Here is a 21,716-nt window from a genome sequence, read left to right as displayed (position 1 = left end):
CGTGTTCTGTAGCGCAGCTGAGGGGCTGAATCTTGACAAGGAGGCTCGTAAGGACTTATTTAATCATGCGCTTGACGAACCGATGGACTGGCTGATCCGATCGGCGTTTGATCGGGTCAGTTTTGAGGCGATGGTGGAGGGTCTTATTCGCCATCAGGAGAGAATTGCCAGGAAGGTGGTCCCGAGTCAGGTGGTCCCAGTTCCGGTGGTCCCAGTTCCGGTGATCCCGAGTCCGATGGTCCCGAGTCCAGTGGTCCCAGTTCCGGTGGTCCCGAAACGGAGGAGGGAAGACTCCCTACGTGACTGTTCCGGTGGTCCCGAGTCCGGTGGTCCCGAGTCCGGTGGTCCCAGTTCCGGTGGTCCCAGTTCCGGTGGTCCCCGTTCCGGTGGTCTCGAGTCCGGTGGTCCGGAGGCGGAGGAGGAAGACTACCTGCCTCCCCAATGGCCCGGAGGCCGTCCCCTCTGAGCAGCCCACTGTCGTCCCGGAGGCCATCCCCTCCGAGCAGCCCGCTGTCATCCCTGAGATCGTCTCTGAGCCGCCCACCATCAGTCCTGCCACGGCCAAGAGAGTGGTCTTCCTTTTTTATGCAGTGGCGGTACTGCAGGCGTGGAGGAAGCACAGGACGTCTGCCGATCCAGAGACTGTTCCTGAGCCTATGTCTTCGGACAAGATGGCCGCCGCCGCCGAGCATGTTCACGTCATGCCTGCCGAGCCTGTGTCTTCGGACAAGATGGCCGCCGCCGAGCCTGTTCACGTCACGCCTGCCGAGCCTGTGTCTTTGGACAAGATGGCCGCCGCCGAGCCTGTTCACGTCACGCCCGCCGAGCCTGTGTCTTTGGACAAGATGGCCGCCGCCGAGCCTGTTCACGTCACGCCTGCCGAGCCTGTGTCTTTGGACAAGATGGCCGCCGCCGAGCCTGTTCACGTCACGCCCGCCGAGCCTGTGTCTTTGGACAAGATGGCCGCCGCCGAGCCTGTTCACGTCACGCCTGCCGAGCCTGTGTCCCCTGACAAGATGGCCGCCGTCGAGCCTGTGTCTGTTCCTGAGCCGGTGGTGCCAGTTCCAGTGCCTGAGCCGTTGGTGCCAGTTCCAGTGCCTGAGCCGGTGGTGCCAGTTCCAGTGGTGCCAGTTCCAGTGCCTGAGCCGTTGGTGCCAGTTCCAGTGCCTGAGCCGGTGGTGCCAGTTCCGGTGGTGCCAGTTCCGGTGGTGCCAGTTCCGTTGGTGCCAGTTCCAGTGCCTGAGCCGGTGGTGCCAGTTCCAGTGCCAGTTCCGGTGGTGCCAGTTCCAGTGCCAGTTCCGGTGGTGCCAGTTCCAGTGCCTGAGTCGGTGGTGCCAGTTCCAGTGCCTGAGTCGGTGGTGCCAGTTCCAGTGCCTGAGACGGTGGTGCCAGTTCCAGTGGTGCCAGTTCCAGTGCCAGTTCCAGTGCCAGTTCCGGTGGTGCCAGTTCCAGTGCCTGAGTCGGTGGTGCCAGTTCCAGTGCCAGTTCCGGTGGTGCCAGTTCCAGTGCCTGAGTCGGTGGTGCCAGTTCCAGTGCCTGAGTCGGTGGTGCCAGTTCCAGTGCCTGAGTCGGTGGTGCCAGTTCCAGTGCCTGAGTCGATGGTGCCAGTTCCTGTTTCTGAGCCGGTGGTGCCAGTTCCAGTGCCTGAGCCGGTGGTGCCAGTTCCAGTTCCTGAGCCGGTGGTGTCTGTTCCTGAGCCGGTGGTGTCTGTTCCGGTGCCATGGCCGCCCGAGGGAAAGTCTCCGCCCTGGCCGCCCGAGGGAAAGTCTCCGCCCTGGCCGCCCGAGGGAAAGTCTCCGCCCTGGCCGCCCGATGGACAGTCTGCTCCGCCCTGGCCGCCCGAGGGAAAGTCTCCGCCCTGGCCGCCCGATGGACAGTCTGCTCCGCCCTGGCCGCCCGAGGGAAAGTCTCCGCCCTGGCCGCCCGATGGACAGTCTGCTCCGCCCTGGCCGCCCGAGGGAAAGTCTCCGCCCTGGCCGCCCGATGGACAGTCTGCCCCGCCCTGGTCTGTTCCTCCCGTCCCGCCTTGGTCTGTTCCTCCCGTCCCGCCCTGGTCTGATGGAGCGTCTGGTAGCCGCTCCATAGGGAGGGGGTAATGTCACATGCCTGTCCTGTCTTGTGCTGCACATGGGTGTTTTGTTTGTTTACTTACCCACCAGCGAGGCCCATCATTTCTTATTTCAGCAACGTAGTCTTGTCTGTCAATATCCTCGAAGCGTGTAATGGATTAGTGCTTGCCCTCTGACTTTAGGGAGAAACTGCTGTCTTTTCAGCGTATTGTCTAAGGAAAAAACATTCATATCCCCCCTGGATCAGATAGGTAATGTTTTTTTGGCATGTGTTTTTTGACATGCCAGCATCTGTCACTGTACATAAAAAAGTCATAGTGAAATCTACTAAATGAGGACTTCAGTTTGTTTTTATGGTATGCCATAAAGTGTTGAATGTGATTGTTGTTGGTACATTTTACCAGTATTTACCATACTTCAAATACAAAAATACAAAAATGTAATATGAAAAGCATGCAATATGACAATTATTTTGAAATAAAGTATTTTCTTTTAAAAGACAAGATTTGGTCTTCAAAAAGTCTTTTTCCAAAAGGTTCATCTTGAAAATGGGGGTCTTCTTATATTCAGGGTCTTCTTATAGATTCGGAACAATACGGTATGAGTCTGGCGCTGCTAATCAAATGCCCGATTAATTGATCATCAGCAAGTGTGATCACCTCTTTAAAAAAAAGAAGATGTTTTTGATAGTTTGCTGGTCTGAAGCATTCAGGTGTGTGTTAACAATGCCAAGGAGGAAAGACATCAGCAATGATCTAAGAGAAGCAATTATTGCTGTCATCAATCTGAGAATGGCCATTTTCCAACAATTTTAAGTCTATTATTCTACGGTAAGGAAGCTTTACAAGTGGAAAACATTCAAGACAGTTGCCAATCTTCCCAGAAGTGGACGTCCCAGCAAATTCACCCCAAGATAAGCATATCAGCATAAACACCTTATACCAGCTGTCCACAACGCGGATGGAGGGTTGATGATTTTGGGCTTGTTTTGCAGCCACAGGACCTGCTGGGCACATTGCAGTCATTGAGTTGACCATGAACTCCTCTGTATACCAAAGTATTTTAGAGTCAAGTGTGAGGCCATCTGTCTTACAGCTAAAGCTTGGCCGGATTTGGGTCATGCAACAGGAACATTATCACAAGCACACCAGCAAATCTACAACAGAATGGCTGAAAAATAACAGAATCAAGTGTTGCAGTGGCCCAGTCAAAGTCCAGACCTCAGCCCGACTGAAATGGTGTGCTTAAGAGAGCTGTGCATAAACAAATGCCCTCAAATCTCAATGAACTGAAGAAACGTTATAAAGAATAACGGGACAAAATTCCTCCAGAACGATGCGATAGACTGATACTGTTATATAGAAAATCATTCCTTCAACTTATTGCTGTTAAAAGTGGCTTAAACAATTGAATCACAGGGTGTACTTGGTTTGTCACCCATGGATTTTCCATTTTGGCTTTATTTTTGTTAAATGAATAATGACACGGTGTAATATGTCATTTGTTGTTGTTCGTTTAAAACCTGCCAACGACCAGATGATTTTTATTATGTTCTGATACGTGAAACCATACATTTCCAAAGGCTAATATATATATGTATATAAATTATTATTATTACTATTATTTTACCCTATTCAGGGTTGCATGTAAAACGCAACAATTCAAAGAAATAAGAATCTACTAAAACAGTCACAGACCTTCCAGGTGATGTTATGAATCAATTAATTGAGAGAAACACATCCTTCATAATAACATGAATTCTTAAAACAGTGGACCATACAACACTAAGAGTGATTACTTGACAACATTCAGAGGTCTCTCACCGCTGTTTCGGGTCTTTCTGAAGCAGTCCTGAGAGCAATGATTTTGCCTCGGGCCCAAGTGTACGAGGGAAACGGATCTCATCCATGAGGATTAATTCAAAGAGCTTCTCATGATCCTGGTTGTAGAAGGGCAACCGGCCGCACATCATCTCGTACATGACCACACCCAACCCCCACCAGTCCACCGCCCGGCCATAATCATTGTCCTCAAGAACCTGAAAAAAAGCAGCAGAGAACCTGAGCCATAAACTTTGAATCTGACAATTTCAAAAGCGGGGCAAATGGGTCAAGATTTTGCTGTTTAGCATGGTAGTTGCCATAATAACAGTAACATGCTATAAAGATTACATTAAAGAACTGTAAATTCACAACTGCTCTAGTTTTGCTGCTTTTACAGGTGTGCTGTATAATTTTACAGTATAATTGTAGTTTATGATTTACGGCAATCTTGTAAAATTTACAGGCTTACTGGCAACCAAAATTGGCAGTAAATTGCTGTAAAATTTACAGCAATTTGTTACAGTGTACATTATCAGGACCAAAAAGCGTGTTTCTCCATTGACAATCATTCAAATAGCTGCTGCTGTGTTCTGACATTTATTTATATATTTTTATATTTAGGGGTTCAAGCATGAAATGCTGAAACCCTATTGTAATTGTAAGGATTTGTAAAACTGATCGTGCAGGCCAAACCGTAAGGCCTAGAGACTTGAAACCTGGCCAGATGGTAGGCCTCAATTTCAATCAACCTCAATCAGTGTATGACCCCGATTGGCCCATAGGTGGCGCTACAGCAACCAAAAGTGCAAAATTGCTCATAACTCTAAGACCGTTTGACTCAAGTGTCTTACACCATTGTGATCCCTGGCTCAAGTCGGACAAAATGTGTATCTCCAATTTCGATTTAGGCAGGAAAAATTTTCTGCTATGTCGAATTTTATCCAAAACCTACTTTTGCGAACTAGTCCCTGGTTTTTCGCCCAATCGGAACCAAACCAGTCTAGGACAATTCTCTGGACTCTCTAGATCAATAATTATCGAAAAAAAGTTTAACTTTTGGGTGGCTGTAACAGGGTCATTTAGAAAAGGCAAAATACACTCAAAAGCCTATAAATCCTAAAGGAAAATTGATGAGCATATGTGACATAACATTCTAAACAAGCAAAGCAACATTTTATGGACATCGGACCATAGGTGGCGCTATAACTGTCAAAAAGCTTTGAATACCACATATTTCCTATGGTAAATTGCCTGTATTGGCTGTAAATGGACTTTTCCATCTATTATTTCAGTGGTTAAAAGCTTGCTAAATAAAACTTAATGTCTTAAATGCTTATGTGCTTAAAGGCCTTAAATGCTTGAACCCCGATAAATGCTACTTGTAGCTTTAATTATTTATGTATTTGCATGCATTTATTTTGTTAAATCGCAAATTTTCATTACAGTATAGTAGATGTTTTGACAGTGATTTGTGGAGGGCTCTTGAAAGCACAAAATGGCTGCCTGTTCACGTCATAGCTCGTGGCTTGGCACTGTACATGTACTGTACTGGTGCCATCAGCCAATCTGCCTTGTCATGAAATAATGTTCTCATAATTTAATTTTTATAGTGCTTTTCACAATACACAAGAATTCAAAACTGATTTACAGAAATCCAAGATGATAATGTTTATAATATCTTAATGCCTAAGTGTCCACATTTAGCGGTTTTAAGCTGAGCGATAGGATAGTTTATTTTTAAGGATGATATAAACAATCAAGCAGTTGAGTTGCTATGTATGTGATGTGCTGATTGATATCTGTGTGTGTCATCGTAGATTAACTTTTTGTGCTCATATTTGTTAAAATCTTCTAACTGATTTTTATAATACTGCTGGATCTCATGCTGCAGTAACACAGGGTTTGTGATGTGAATATATGAATGGTACAACACAATTGTTAGAATAAAAATAAATCAGTGAATCAGTCTATTTCATGATGATTATAAACCATCAACAGGTAATCATCATCACCTGCTATTGTTTCATTTTAGCTTTCTTTGCTACTGCAAATCTGTTTGACAAACACACTGTCACAGCAGCCAAAAAAGACGAAAAGCTATAATAAGAGTTAAGAGCCCAACTAATGGAAACACTTCAAATGAAACACATTAGAGTTAAACCCCTGTTAATTCTCAATAAAACCTTTTGTAGACGTCTGACAGAAATAAAGTCAGTCTGGTTAGTAATAAGTGAAGCTGGTAATGCTGTTTATGGAGTTGTTTAATCCTCTGCTGAGATCTTGAGAGATTTAATGTCTTCTTTTGATTTCATCTAAGACTGTGGCTGAAGTCAGTTGTAGTTATTGTGTTTCTGCTCATCTCTTTTTCTGTTCTCTTCTTTCCTTCAGTGATTCTGCTTGTTAACAGACTTATTAAGGTTAAAATGACTCCATATTTAATATACACAGATTTTGTAGCTCAGATAAGGTCCAGTTCTGGTTTATTTATTTGCTCTTGGCTGACATGTGGCATTGCTATGGCATGCTTGTGGCCCAGATCTGGCAAACAGGAGTGGACCACCCAAGGGCCGTCATTCCATGCTGCATGTGGGCCAGATCATCTTTCCGCATGTGCCAGATGTGGGCCGGATCTCGGATGTCACAGTGTTGCTATGTGAGTTATTGCTGTCATCAATCTGAGAAGGGTTATATTTCCAACAAGTCCATTATTCTACAGTAAGGAAGATTATTTACAAGTGGAAAACATTCAAGACAGTTGCCAATCTTCGCAGTAGTGGACGTCCCAGAAAACTAAACCTATGGCGAGGCGGCTCAGACGCGCGAACCAATCAGGCTGCTTCGCACCCTAGCGCGTCAGAGCCCGCCAGAATGGGCGTGAGTTATGGCTATATAAGCACCCATTCTTTGCCAAGGAACTCAGATTTTATTTCCTTCAGTGAACACTCCACTTCGCTGATCTCTGGATAGAAGCCTTCGCCGCCGTCGACAAGCTTTCAGTGGAACAAGCCTTCTGCTTCGCAGCCCTGAGGACGCCGGCTTCCTGGGTTCACCGGATGCCGCCTTCAGCCCGCTGTTCTGCTGTGCCATCCGGCGCGCCATATCCTTTAACGCTAGTGTGTTCGTTGTTGCGTCACACTTTTTCAAAGAGAGCTAAATTTCGAAGGTGTTTCTTCAAATGCCTCGCACCACCTGCGCCTCATGCCGAGGCCCTCTTTTCAGCGGGGACCGTCACAATCTCTGTGCTTCCTGTCTGGGCCATGCGGAAGCTGCACTCGCCAAGGACGGCTGCCCTGAGTGCGACTCGATGGATCTCCCCACCCTGCGGGCTCGACTGGCTGTTTTCGCCGACGACGACCCTGCGCTTCTCGCCTCTCTCCCTCTGCTCAAGCCGCGCAAAAAGAAGTGCCATTCACAAAGGATGCCAGAGTGGATGGATGCAAGAACACACGCCGACCCAGTCCCCGCGTGCCTCACTCTCTCACAGAGAAACTCCCTCACCGGTCCTGTTTAAACAGGCGGACCAGCGCCCCTCTATGCGAGCGGCATGTCTCGTCTCTTTTGGGGCATCAGACGAGGAGGGCGAGAAGGATGACAGCCTTTCCATCGCTGCATCCGAATGCGACGAGTCGGTGGGCTCCGTTTCAGGCCCCGGTCCGTCAACACAAGCCAGCACGAGAACGAGCATCGATGCAGAGCTTCACCGCGTGCTCACCAAGGCCGTTGAAAACCATGAGCCTTTGCTCGAGTGGTCTTCGCCAGACCTGGCCCTGCGAGCCACAGAGTCGACAGCCCAGGCGATTGGACGAAGCATGGCCAGCTTGACGGTGCTTGAGCAGAACCTATGGCTTAATTTGACTGACATGAAGCACGCAGATAGGGCAGCTTTTCTGGACTCCCCTATCTCCACCACCGGTCTGTTCGGCCCAGCAGTCAAAGGGTTCGCGGAGCGCTACACTGAGGCTCAGAAAGCATCGCAAGCTATGTGTCACTTTCTCCCGAAACGCTCCCGCTCTGCTTCGAGTCGCCAAATGAAGGCGCCACCTCCTCAGCAGGTAAAATCAGCGCCTCCGGTCTCCCAGCCCCGCCCAGCGGCTAAAGTCCGTCACCGATCCAAGATTGTGTTGGACCCCGAGCCTCATAAGCCTTCCCAGCCTTAGGAAGAAAGAGAGAGAGTTTGAGTCCCGCCGAGGCCGGACCACTTTCCAAAAAGCATCTCACACATTTCCCAGCCCTCTCTTTTCAGGCGGATGGAAATACCGATGTTGCAGTAAATGGGTCTGTTATAAAACACGCACACCTGCAAACAAACGCCGTTTTTTACAAATAAAGCACAAAAAGAGCTCTTTTCTGTCTGTGTCATATGTAGGTCACGTGCCCACGATAAAGTACGCATACCTACACACAAGCACTGTTCCCACAGTATTAACCTCTCCTCCAGCTCAAGCTGGAGAGGTAATGAATGTAGTGCGTGTGCCCACTATGAAGTATGCACCCCTACACATAAGCACTGCCACCACAGTACCAATTCTCCCCCCAGCTCGTGCGGGAGATGTAATACATGTAGGTTGTGTGCCCATTATGAAGTATGCACCCCTACACATGAAAACTGTTCTCACAGTTTCAGTTCTCCCTCCAGCTCGCGCTGGAGATGTGATAATGGTGTGGCCACTGTAATGGACGCACCCCTGCACATAAGCGCTGTTCGCACAGCATTGCAAGACGGCTGGGTGGCCGGGTCCCTGCCACAGAGCGGCCCGTCCCCAGTTTTCATTCAACCCCTAACTATGCAGGCCAAGGCCTGGGAGGCCATCCCCGGTATATCAGTATGGGTGTTGAACATAATAAAACGAGGCTACTCGCTACAGTTTGCTCGCATTCCCCTGTGCTTTCGAGCCGTGGTCGAAACGACAGTGAGAAGAGATGTGGCGCACATCCTTCGCAACGAAGTGTCGAAACTGTTAGAAAAGGGAGCTGTCGAAACCAGTCCCTCTTTCACAAAGCGAGTCGGCCTTATACAGTCGCTACTTCCTCGTTCTGAAAAAGGATGGTGGCCTCAGTATCGAGTATTGCGTAACCCGCCGTGCTACTGTGCTTTGATCAGGGGATCGCTTCAGTCAATTAAACCTGAGTGGCCTGATTGGTTTGCGCGTCTGAGCTGCCTTGCCATAGGTTCGTGCAGTTGCCGCAACACAACCAATGACCGCGCTAGTCGCTCATCTGTGTATGCTGTTTTAAAAAATTGGCTTCAATATTCTCGAGAAAAGGAGTTTTCCCAAAGCGTAAGCTAGCCTTACGTAATACTCATTCCCTCATCTCAGGGAACCAAGTTTACTTTAGTAACCGAGATGTTTTGTCTCATGATGAACACCAGTTATGTTTTGGCATGTTTATATAAGTTACTTAAATGCCCTAATTTTAAAGCCTTATCCTTGCTTAATTTAAGCCTTGTCTGCCAGGCCTGTAATTCCACTATCAATTAAATTATTGAATGATAAGGAATGATCTGTATGTGTGTGGGTGAGGGTAAATGGGTAATGTGTTTGGTAGTGTGTCATGTCTTATAGGTATAATGTAATAAACTGTTGTGTGTTGACCTGCTCTCTTGATTGCCCAAGACAAATTTCTTCAAGGGAGACAATAAAGGATAAAACTAACTAAAAACTGTACATTTTGTCCAAATTTAATTTCATTGTGTTCAGTCCACTTAAATATATGTAAAATTAAAGTTTACTTAATCCATTTGTGTTGGGATTACATGAATGATTTTTGTTTAATTAACTGAAACTGGGTGGTGGATTGTTAGTTCCTGGCATGCTTTGCATATGCCAAGATCAGGAGAGTAAATGTTGAAATGAAGTGTTATTTTATGTGTTTTTGAGTGAAGTGAGAGACTTGTTATTGTTTAATGTTCAGTTATGGTAAATTGACATTGAAAAGAGTTTCAGTTATGTTGAAGTATTTGGATGAATATTTGAATGCTACCAATCCCGAAGTGAATTCTGACTTGTGATGCAGCCTGAATCATAATCATACATTGTTCGTTCGTTGGCCAGATGAGAACTGGCCCCCAACTGAGCCTGGGTTCGCCCAAGGTTTTTTTCTCAATTCTGTCTCCTGATGGAGTTTGGGTTCCTTGTCACTGTCGCCTCTGGCTTGCTTAGTTCGGGACACGTAATATTCAACAATATTATTGATCTGACTGTACTGACGGTTTTGAATGAGAACTGAACTGAGCTGGATGATGACATCACTGTTTTCTCCAGAACTGCTTTATAGATGAAATGAACTAAATTAACAATTTGTGATATTTACAACAGAATGGAATCAACTCTGAACTGACTTCAGTTGAACAACAGCCGAACTGCATAATTGTTCCTGTTTATCACTGTAAAGCTGCTTTGAAACAATCTGTATTTTATAAAGCGCTATATAAATAAAGGTGACTTGACTTTGACTTTGTATGGTTATCGTTGTGCTGAAGAGTAGAGCTTGTGGTTAGGTTGTGGATGGCTGCATGTGCTGAGATAACAGAAGGAAGATACTCAAAAATCACAGACTCTACTCAATGTATCTGAATTGATATAACTAAAAACAGTCAGTGCGTTAACATGCACTCTCATAATGCGATTATAATGGGATAATGGCCACCCTGCGATTAAACTTTACCTCATGTAAACACAATACTTTGATCAAATTAATGCAATTAAGCTCATAATAATAGTAACCATATTCGCATTAACCATATATCATACAATGATTTTGATGTCAATTAACAGGCATGTAAACACTTCTATTGCATTATTACCGCTCTGACCAATGTGCACATGTGCTCGGTTCTACACGGTGTGTTGTTCACACAACTTCATGAATGAACTCTGTGACATTATTCTGAAGTTTTCTCTTCACCAAATCGCTAAACTCTATTAACACAACTCGCTGCGCAGTCTCTTTTCCGGCGCGAAGAACGCAGTGGCCTACAAGGGTCACATAATTCGGTGAGTCACAATATTTGGCACAACACCAGCACTGCAATGTTTATCACGGTGCCGAATAATATCCAGTACATCCATAAAAATGTATTTTGTAGATTGAGTAGATTAAAACAATGGCCGATAACATGCATACTGAGTGTGGTATAACCATTCTTATTAGCGAAAAATCTGAATAATGAAATTTGCATGTAAACAACGAGTGAGTGAATGAGAGTGAAGAGTTCTGCTCATGTCATGTAAACATCTTACTGCGATTAAGACCTTACTCTGATTATTAAAAATAATCGCGTTATTAATGCACATGTAAACGTAGTGAGTGACTAAGTGAGTAACTAAAAATATATGATTAAAATGAAGATATATTTATTTTGTGTAACCACTTGCCTTAAAAAAATTTAGTAAAACCAAAAAGCCATTTCTTTTAGCGTTCATCATGCGGTGATATGGAAATTTGCAAGGTTTGCAAAAAAGATTTCATTTTATTGTCTTCTTTTGGAGGTGTCTGAACACAATTCTCCAGGCAACCAAATAGCAGAGGATAAACAATGCTATAGATTGTTAGCATTTGTTTGACAGTAAAATGATCAACAAGCAGTAAATTCAGAAATAAGATAGGCACATAGGAAAAGTCTATTCACTTGGTTGAAGGCAAAATGTTGGAGGGATGATAACAGAGCTACAGTACAGGTCTTCGCAAATCTACTGTTATGATTTTTTTATTTATTGTTTACTTTAAGGTCCTTTATTTCTATGGAGCTTTGTTTCTTCAGATTTAGTGGATCATTTGTTTTGAATTATTCTATTTTCTAACAAGTTTTGTTTTTCTATTATGAATATGAATTCATTATTTACATGTATTTTATTTTATTCTATTAGCAGTAGTTCATTTATTTAGGTAAAGTGACAATGTGTGGTTTTAAAATTTAAATGTTCTGTTATAGCCCTGAATAGTACCAAAATGTCTCAGTTACGTATGTAACCATGGGTCCCTGAGTAGGGAATGTTTGCGAATGCTGCGCCCACATTGTGGTGGCAGGAAAAACAGTGGTAACAAGTGGAGGAAAACGGGCGAGATCCACGGAATAAAATGGAAAAAAAAGTATTGTGCCGTTGGATGTCAGAATCGGGATGCAAAAAAAGATGGTCTTAATTTTTATGGAAGACTGTGGTCAAAGTCTTTATGGTTGCAAGCCATTAAATGGACAGACTGGACTGATGAAACCTCTGATGATTAGTCTACTATTAAAGCATGAATTTGATGTAAACAATAGATCTACATAATATTTACTCACACATGCAGTTCATAGGGGACATAATGATTAGTCCTACAGTCACAACATGAAATGATATTTATATCATTTTACATAGGTAACATTTAAATCTAAAATATTTGTATCTCACAATTCTGACTTTGTTCTCGCAAGTTTATATCACAATTCTGAGAGATTGCGGGACATAAACTTGCAATCCTGAGGATAATCCTCCCTGGATTTCCTTCTCTGTTCGGCGTTCATTTATTATTAGAATAATGTATATTTACTAACTACTAGTTCATGGAACTTGTTTCACATCTCTTTCATTGAATGTTTTATTACCTCTGGAGCGAGATACTCTGGTGTACCACAGAATGTCTTCATTGTTGCTCCGTCTGTAATTCCTTCCTTACACAGGCCAAAATCTGTGATCTTTATATGGCCATCTTTATCCAGCATCAGGTTCTCCAACTACCACAGAATAATTATATTCCTTATAATGTGACATATACTGTATGTTTGATAGTGATGCAACAAGTAGCATTACACTAAATACACATTCTGTCATTTCAAACATTTATCATTCATATTGTATGGAATTTGTAATTTTGAAAAAATTTCTACTATATTTCTATCTCACCTTTAGGTCTCTATAAACCACGTTTCTCTCGGAATGAAGGTAATCCAGGGCTGAGACGATCTCTGCCCCATAAAACTTTGCTCTCTCTTCCGAAAAAACACGATCTCGCGATAAATGAAAGAAAAGCTGTGATATAAGAACAAATATAAAGATGCATTTGAATTGTGAATCTTCTGGGGTAAAATTCATTATAATTAATACACACATTATTTGAATAAACATTTGATTGTTAAATGAAATTAAAAGAAAATATTTATTTGGTTAATTTTAATGAACAGTCATTGTTAAACTTCACCTTTACAAGATCTCACCTCTCCTCCATTTGCATACTCCATAACAAAACATAATCGGTCATGAGTCTGGAAAGAATACTTCAGACCCTGCAACACAGAGGTGACATTAGGATCATAATTTTGCTAAAGCACATAATTTGTTGCAAAGGAAGCCATAAACAAAGATGGTCAGATGACAAAGGTTTAATCTTCTTAAAGAAAAATGGTTGATCTCATAAATTATCAAAAGTAGTTATTTTATAATAATAGTTTTTAATAATAGTAACAAGATCAGACAGATCAGACATTTAGAATCTTTTTATTTTTAAATACACTATACTGTCGTTTTTTTTGTTTTTTGTTTTTTAAATACACAGACATACAGAATCAGCATATGATTCTCAACAGTGGTGACATGCTTCATGCCGCAATGCATCCTGGGATCCATTATAATATAAAACTCATGATCCCAGAATGAATTGCGGCATGAAGAATTGTTGAGATTCATATGCTGATTCTGTATGTCTGTGTCTAAAAAAATAAAAAAATAAATTGTATATATTTTTCTGCAGTGTATTTAAAAATCAAAATTCAGAATGTCTGATTTGTGCCAACAAAATAATATTGGTGAAAATCTATTGATATCAAATTGTTACTTTTGGTCAGTGATAAGATTAGTGAATTATTCTACTTTATGATGCTGAAAAAACTATATAACCTGATAATTTTAATTCATGGTGTCCTTTGTAACAAATTATGTGTTTTGGTAAACACTATTACAAAGACCAGAAACTCAAATATAAAGTCAAGTCAAACTGCCCAACTAAAGGAAACACTGATCACCATGGTGGCCAAACACTTTCAATAAAACATTAACATCTAAACCTCTGTTAATTCTCAATAAGAACTTCTTTAGATGATTGGCAGAAATAAAGTTAGTCTGGTTTGTAATAAGAGAGATGTAGGGCCCTATATACCTGTTTTACCAATAGTGGCAAGACATTCTGCCATTATAATAATAGCAATGCCTATTGCCATGAACAAGCATGCCTGCTTTTAAAGGGAATGTGAGATGACGCTCTGATTGGTTTATTGCATGTTACGCCCAAACCACACCTATGTGTAATGTAGCTACTTCAGACCAACCCATTTTAGATTTGCGTCGGGTGCAAGAGTCATTTAACCCGCCAATAGCAACAGTGCCCAAGATCCGCCCACAAAGTTACTTGCGTTTCGCGTTTGATAGTTGCGTTTCAGACCGTTAAAATAGGGCCCTTAATGTCTTTTCAATTGATTTAATTTCAGTCAGTTGTAGTTCTTGTGTTTCTCTTTCCTTCATTGATTCTGCTCATTATCACCTGGTGTCTTCAGTGTTGGCAATAAAAATAAAGAGTTCTCAATTCATCTTTGACGTCTTTTGTTTACATTTTTCTTAATTTTTTGTGTGCAATTTGCAATTATTCATTTTAAATGGTTGACTTTTAAGGAATTAATTTGATTAATTCTAACTCAATTCTTATTTGTTGAATTTAATTAATAATATTGCTTGTAATCTGTTGCCACAATTTTATTGAGTAGATATAGTGTATTATTTTAAAGGTCTATAATTGTTTCTGTTTTTATAATCTGCAGGCCTTGAAGGAATGTTCAAAGCAATATTATATTCATTTTCAGTAGCTATGTTTCCATTTAAAGTTGCTTAAAATTTGAATATCGCATAAAACATTTGCGATAAAGCAACTGGAAGTTGCTGCAATTGGAGAAGAAAATGTGGCTCTTTTTTCCTCCATCATAAATGACGACAAACTCAAATGCTGTCATGGTATCTTGCGTTCGGATCCCAGGCAGTCTCAGTTTTAAAAGTATAGCCAAAAGATTTGAGCGTTTTCTGATTTTAAAACCTGGAACTCTGGCTCAGTTTATTTCTTTTATAAGTGTGGTATTGCAACCACAAATTTTTAAGAGTTAAAAAATTACGTTCTGAGGTAAAAAACAAACAAACAAAAACCCTAAGGCCAAAATGTCCTGTCGATTAGAGCTTTTATTGATTGTACGGAATGTACCGTAAATTACATTTACTAATGTATAAACCACTAATTCTAAAATGTTTTTACTTTGATAATATCAGCTTACCGTTAAGAAAGGGTGTTTGGAGTTCTGGAGGACCCGGTTTTCAGTAAGTGTGTGTGCAACCTCATCCTACAAATAAATAAGTAAAGAAAATAACTTGTTAGAACTTCTTATATACAGTAATTACAATTTATGTATAATTAGAACTTGTCAAAAGGAAACAAAAAAAATTGTACAGGTGAACACACAATGCAATGTTTAAATTTACTGAAAGAAAAAGTAAAAATAAAGGACATACTTTTGCTACTATCACATCCTTCTTGAGAATTTTCATAGCGTAGTATTTGCCTGTGGCTTTCTCCTTCACCAGTATGACCTTCCCAAAAGTGCCTTTCCCCAAGAGTTTAAGGTATTCAAAGTCATGCATTGTCTGCACAACATAAAGAAAAGTCCAATGAATCCAATCCAATGAATAATTAAAAAAAATTAGATAAAAAAAAAGAAACATTTATTTTACACAGATTATTTTTCAATATTTTATTCCTTTTTCATTATCTTATAGTGTGTACTTATAAGATTAATTATTTTCCTTAAGAAAAGAATAGGGGAAAGTATTTTAATCTGAAAAATACTTGCTTCATCTTAACATTTTTATGGAAATAGTTGAGAGGACCAATAATGATGGGGGGGGGGGGGGGGGTAACAGTGAAGTAACAGTAACATTTCAGCTGTTATCCTACCACTTTGAGGCGAGGTTTGGACAGGTACATCTCCATGTCCATGGGATCAGGTGAAGAGTCCATTCTCTCTTCCTCCTGCTTCTGTAGACTATCTGCCACAGCCTGGATGGCCTTCGTCCACTCCTCCCTGCAGAAAACAAGAAAATCACACAGGGTAACTTTTCTTTTACTGCTTTCTTTTGTGCAATGAGAGATTAAAAAATTTACTTTAGGGAACTTGAGGAGTGCTATCATGAATTTAAGCAAAACAGTTTATACAGTAAATGAACTATACTGCATACTGTTTGCTCATGAATATGACAAACCAACCTTTCTTCTGGAGTCTCAACATGAAAAGTGCGTTCAATAACAGTAGTCCACTGCAGGCACCGAATAATAAAAGTGTTTGTCTTTGGTCGCTCCGTCTTCATCAGCTGACATTCTGAGAGAGAGAGAAAAAAAGTATATGCATTTTGGGGTTTTTAAGTGGGGTTAGGGAAGGATGCAAAAGGGACCAGATACAAACAAAAAAGGCAAAGAGAGAGAGAGAGAGAGAGAGAGAGAGAGAGAGAGAGAGAGAGAGAGAGAGAGAGAGAGAGAGAGAGAGAGAGAGAGAGAGAGAGAGAGAGATTCTTGTTCACCTGTAAATTCTCCCCGGTAAACTGTTCAAACAAAATGGATACCTACGTGCCACAGAGAAGTTATTGAGTGGAGTTTCCAGCTGGTCAATATCTTGCGGTCGCTCTTTGTACCCAATAAAAGTTCCGTCACTCTTGAGTAAAAAGTATCTTGGTCTCCATGTCTTTATATATTCTCCTAAAAATAGAGACAGTAAATTTAGATCAGTAGAACATCTTTAACAAAAAGCTTCCAAACATAATACATAAACAATAATATGATATTATGAAGCCATGTATAAAATGGAGGCATAAACAGTAACGAAAAATCTCTGTGATATATATGATAAAAAATACATTACTGTTCAAAAGCCTCTTATATTCACCACGGCTGCATTTATTTGATCGAAAATGCAGGAAAAACAGCAATATTGTGAAATATGATTATAATACAAAATTGTATATGTAATGTACTTTTTAGCATCATTTGCAATACAAATCTTTTGTAAAATTTTAAATGTCTTTACTGTTCATTTTGATCAATTAAATGCATCCTTGTTTAATAATTGCTCAATTCTTACTGACCCCAAACTTTCGAACGGTCGTGTATACGATAAATATCTGTGCAGTTTACATTAAATACTTTAGGAAGTTTACATGTTCAGTGGTGTCACATATTATACTCCATCTAAATTCTCTACATTTCTTATTTAGTTGTAAATACAGTGTAGCGCACTGGATTCTACACCAGAACGGCGGCTCATTTTTGGCCAACGCTGGCACCACGAAGCATGCATGTACTGATGACGCAGGAGCTGGCCAATAATGAGCAGGCGTTCTGACGTAGAACCCAGAAGCGCTGCACTGTGTTTACAACGTAAACAGCGTAGGAGTATGACGTGGAGAGATTGCTGAATAAAGTCATTATTTTAGTTTATTCTTTTGCACACAAAAAGTATTCTCGTTACTTTATAACATTAAGGTTGAACCACTGTAGTCACATGGACTATTTAAACAATATATTTACTACCTTTCTGGGCCTTGAAAGTTGCAATGACGTTGCTGCCTAAGGCTGGTTCAGAAACCTCTCGGATTTCACAAAACATATCTTAATCTGTGTTCCATAGATGAACAAAGGTCTTACGGGGTTGGAACAACATGAGGGTGAGTAATTAATACAAACTAAAAGTCCATGAAAACGAACCAAGAACAAACACATCTGAATACGTGTCACAGAACGCTCCCTCCTGGAAGGCGTGACCTCGCATCATGGAGAGGAGAAGGAGGAGGCTTAGGAGGAGGACGAGGAGATAGCGAAGGGATGGTGACAGGAGATGGCGAAGGGATGGTGACAGTAGATGGTGAAAGGATAGTGACAGGAGATGGCGAAGGGATGGTGACAGTAGATGTTGAAAGGATGGTGACAGGAGATGGCGAAGGGATGGTGACAGTAGATGGTGAAAGGATGGTGACAGGAGATGGCGAAGGGATGGTGACAGTAGATGGTGAAAGGATGGTGACAGGAGATGGTGAAGGGATGGTGACAGGAGTTGGCGAAGGGATGGTGACAGTAGATGGTGAAGGGATGGTGACAGTAGATGGCGAAGGGATGGTGACAGTAGATGGTGAAGGGATGGTGACAGTAGATGGTGAAGGTATGGTGACAATAGATGGTGAAGGGATGGTGACAGGAAATGGTGAAGGGATGGTGAAGGGATGGGGTGACAGGAGATGGTGAAGGGATGGTGACAGTAGATGGTGAAAGGATGGTGACAGGAGATGGCGAAGGGATGGTGACAGTAGATGGTGAAGGGATGGTGACAGTAGATGGTGAAGGGATGGTGACAGTAGATGGTGAAAGGATGGTGACAGGAGATGGCGAAGGGATGGTGACAGTAGACGGTGAAGGGATGGTGACAGTAGATGGTGAAAGGATGGTGACAGGAGATGGCGAAGGGATGGTGACAGTAGACGTGAAGGGATGGTGACAGGAGATGGCGAAAGGGATGGTGACAATAGATGGTGAAGGGATGGTGACAGGAGATGGGGAAGGGATGGTGACAGGAGATGGTGACAGGAGATGGTGAAGGGATGGTGAAGGGATGGGGTGACAGGAGATGGTGTAGGGATGGTGACAGGATATGGCGAAGGGATGGTGACAGTAGATGGTGAAGGGATGGTGACAGGAGATGGCGAAGGGATGGTGACAGTAGATGGTGAAGGGATGGTGACAGCAGATGGTGAAGGGATGGTGACAGGAGATGGTGAAGGGATGGTGACAGGAGATGGTGAAAGGAGATGGTGAAGGGATGTGACAGGAGATGGCGAAGGGATGGTGACAGGAGATGGCGAAGGGATGGTGACAGTAGATGGTGAAGGGATGGTGACAGTAGATGGTGAAGGTATGGTGACAATAGATGGTGAAGGGATGGTGACAGGAAATGGTGAAGGGATGGTGAAGGGATGGGGTGACAGGAAATGGTGAAGGGATGGTGACAGTAGATGGTGAAAGGATGGTGACAGGAGCTGGCGAAGGGATGGTGACAGTAGATGGTGAAAGGATGGTGACAGGAGCTGGCGAAGAGATGGTGACAGTAGATGGTGAAAGGATGGTGACAGGAGAAGGTGAAGGGATGGTGACAGGAGATGGCGAAGGCATGGTGACAGGAGATGGCGAAGGGATGGTGACAGTAGATGGTGAAGGTATGGTGACAATAGATGGTGAAGGGATGGTGACAGGAAATGGTGAAGGGATGGTGAAGGGATGGGGTGACAGGAAATGGTGAAGGGATGGTGACAGTAGATGGTGAAAGGATGGTGACAGGAGCTGGCGAAGGGATGGTGACAGTAGATGGTGAAAGGATGGTGACAGTAGATGGTGAAGGTATGGTGACAGTAGATGGTGAAGGGATGGTGACAGGAAATGGTGAAGGGATGGTGAAGGGATGGGGTAACAGGAGATGGCGAAGGGATGGTGACAGTAGATGGTGAAGGGATGGTGACAGTAGATGGTGAAGGTATGGTGAAGGGATGGGGTGACAGGAGATGGTGAAGGGATGGTGACAGTAGATGGTGAAAGGATGGTGACAGGAGATGGCGAAGGGATGGTGACAGTAGATGGTGAAAGGATGGTGACAGGAGATGGCGAAGGGATGGTGACAGGAGTTGGCGAAGGGATGGTGACAGTAGATGGTGAAGGGATGGTGACAGTAGATGGCGAAGGGATGGTGACAGGAGATGGCGAAGGGATGGTGACAGTAGATGGTGAAGGGATGGTGACAGTAGATGGTGAAGGTATGGTGACAATAGATGGTGAAGGGATGGTGACAGGAAATGGTGAAGGGATGGTGAAGGGATGGGGTGACAGGAGATGGTGAAGGGATGGTGACAGTAGATGGTGAAAGGATGGTGACAGGAGCTGGCGAAGGGATGGTGACAGTAGATGGTGAAAGGATGGTGACAGGAGAAGGTGAAGGGATGGTGACAGGAGTTGGTGAAGGGATGGTGACAGTTGATGGTGAAGGGATGGTGACAGGAGATGGCGAAGGCATGGTGACAGGAGATGGCGAAGGGATGGTGACAGTAGATGGTGAAGGGATGGTGACAGGAGATGGCGAAAGGGATGGTGACAATAGATGGTGAAGGGATGGTGACAGGAGATGGGGAAGGGATGGTGACAGGAGATGGTGAAGGGATGGTGAAGGGATGGGGTGACAGGAGATGGTGTAGGGATGGTGACAGGATATGGCGAAGGGATGGTGACAGTAGATGGTGAAGGGATGGTGACAGGAGATGGCGAAGGGATGGTGACAGTAGATGGTGAAGGGATGGTGACAGTAGATGGTGAAGGGATGGTGACAGGAGATGGTGAAGGGATGGTGACAGGAGATGGTGACAGGAGATGGTGAAGGGATGGTGACAGGAGATGGTGAAGGGATGGTGAAGGGATGGGGTGACAGGAGATGGTGAAGGGATGGTGACAGTAGATGGTGAAAGGATGGTACAGGAGCTGGCGGAGGGATGGTGACAGTAGATGGTGAAGGGATGGTGACAGGAGATGGTGAAGGTATGGTGACAGTAGATGGTGAAGGGATGGTGACAGGAAATGGTGAAGGGATGGGGTGACAGGAGATGGTGAAGGGATGGTGACAGTAGATGGTGAAAGGATGGTGACAGGAGATGGCAAAGGGATGGTGACAGTAGATGGTGAAGGGATGGTGACAGGAGATGGCGAAAGGGATGGTGACAATAGATGGTGAAGGGATGGTGACAGGAGATGGTGAAGGTATGGTGACAGGAGATGGTGAAGGGATGGTGACAGGAGATGGTGAAGGGATGGTGACAGGAGATGGTGAAGAGATGGTGACAGGAGATGGTGAAGGGATGGCGAAGGGATGGTAGGATGACAAGGATCCCAGGGTGCAGACGGAGAGCCGATGGTACAAAGCGACATTGCTGGCACTGGAGACATTGTACGTGTAACACTGATATGTTCTACATCCATGAATATCTCTGGATCAAGGTGAAGAGATCATAGCTGGCAAAAATGCATGCAAACAGTTTTTGACTTTGAAAATTGAATTGTCAGTTAATTATCACTTTTGTAGTTGTAATAAAGAATAATTTATATTATAATTAAGAATATTATTATTATTTAATTTATACAGTGAAGACTATACAGTGTTATTTTACATTTATTGAATTTATGTACCTGAACAGTGAACACTGTTCGACTAACCTGGAACCAAAAAGTACTGTTTATTTAATTTGTATCTTTGTTCTATTGTATTTATCTATGTTTGTAATTTGTTTATTATTTTCTATGCAGATTCACTCCCCCACAAAATCACCCCAATCATTCTAGGATGATTCATTCTTTCCAAATAGAGCTATTCAAGTCATCTGGTGAATTATTTTTCATACTGCAATAAATAAAAAATAAATATTGCAATGTCAGTTTTTTCCAATATTGTACAGCCCTAAAATTATTTACTTCTTCTACAAAATGTGAAATTAACTGAGATTTGAAGGGTCTAGAAAGCTAAAATATCTTAAACAGGCATGGAACCTGTAAAATTTTGTCTGGGCCTCTTAACTGTTATTCTAACTACCATTACTTTTGGTACCATTAAGTTGGTACCATTACCAACTTAAGAATAACTCTTATTCTGTTACCAATTTTAGAGGGTATTAAAGTTATTACACAATACATGTCAGCTTAATAAAAAAAGGATGATATGATAAATGTTATATGTACAGTA

At 42.8% G+C, this 21,716-nt stretch overlaps 1 protein-coding gene across 2 annotated transcripts in view; it reads right to left on the bottom strand.

The window, feature by feature from the left end:
- LOC311068021 (RAC-alpha serine/threonine-protein kinase) overlaps positions 1–21,716 on the bottom strand; it is a 44,283-nt gene that overhangs the window by 8,946 nt on the left and 13,621 nt on the right. For both annotated transcript variants that reach the window (XM_084090186.1, XM_084090187.1), the window contains exons 3-11: positions 16,526–16,654; positions 16,169–16,280; positions 15,860–15,986; positions 15,418–15,549; positions 15,183–15,248; positions 13,089–13,157; positions 12,778–12,903; positions 12,480–12,608; positions 3,893–4,107 (exon numbers count right to left, since the gene is read on the bottom strand). In XM_084090186.1, coding sequence (XP_083946312.1) covers positions 3,893–4,107; positions 12,480–12,608; positions 12,778–12,903; positions 13,089–13,157; positions 15,183–15,248; positions 15,418–15,549; positions 15,860–15,986; positions 16,169–16,280; positions 16,526–16,654 — 1,105 coding nt within the window. The remainder of the gene's footprint in view (positions 1–3,892; positions 4,108–12,479; positions 12,609–12,777; positions 12,904–13,088; positions 13,158–15,182; positions 15,249–15,417; positions 15,550–15,859; positions 15,987–16,168; positions 16,281–16,525; positions 16,655–21,716) is intronic.

The sequence above is a fragment of the Abramis brama genome, assembly GCF_963993115.1.
Source record: "Abramis brama genome assembly, chromosome: 18".
Taxonomy (NCBI): Eukaryota; Metazoa; Chordata; class Actinopteri; order Cypriniformes; family Leuciscidae; genus Abramis; species Abramis brama.
Note: the sequence above shows the minus strand (reverse complement) of the source record. Positions and strands in the feature narration are given on the sequence as shown.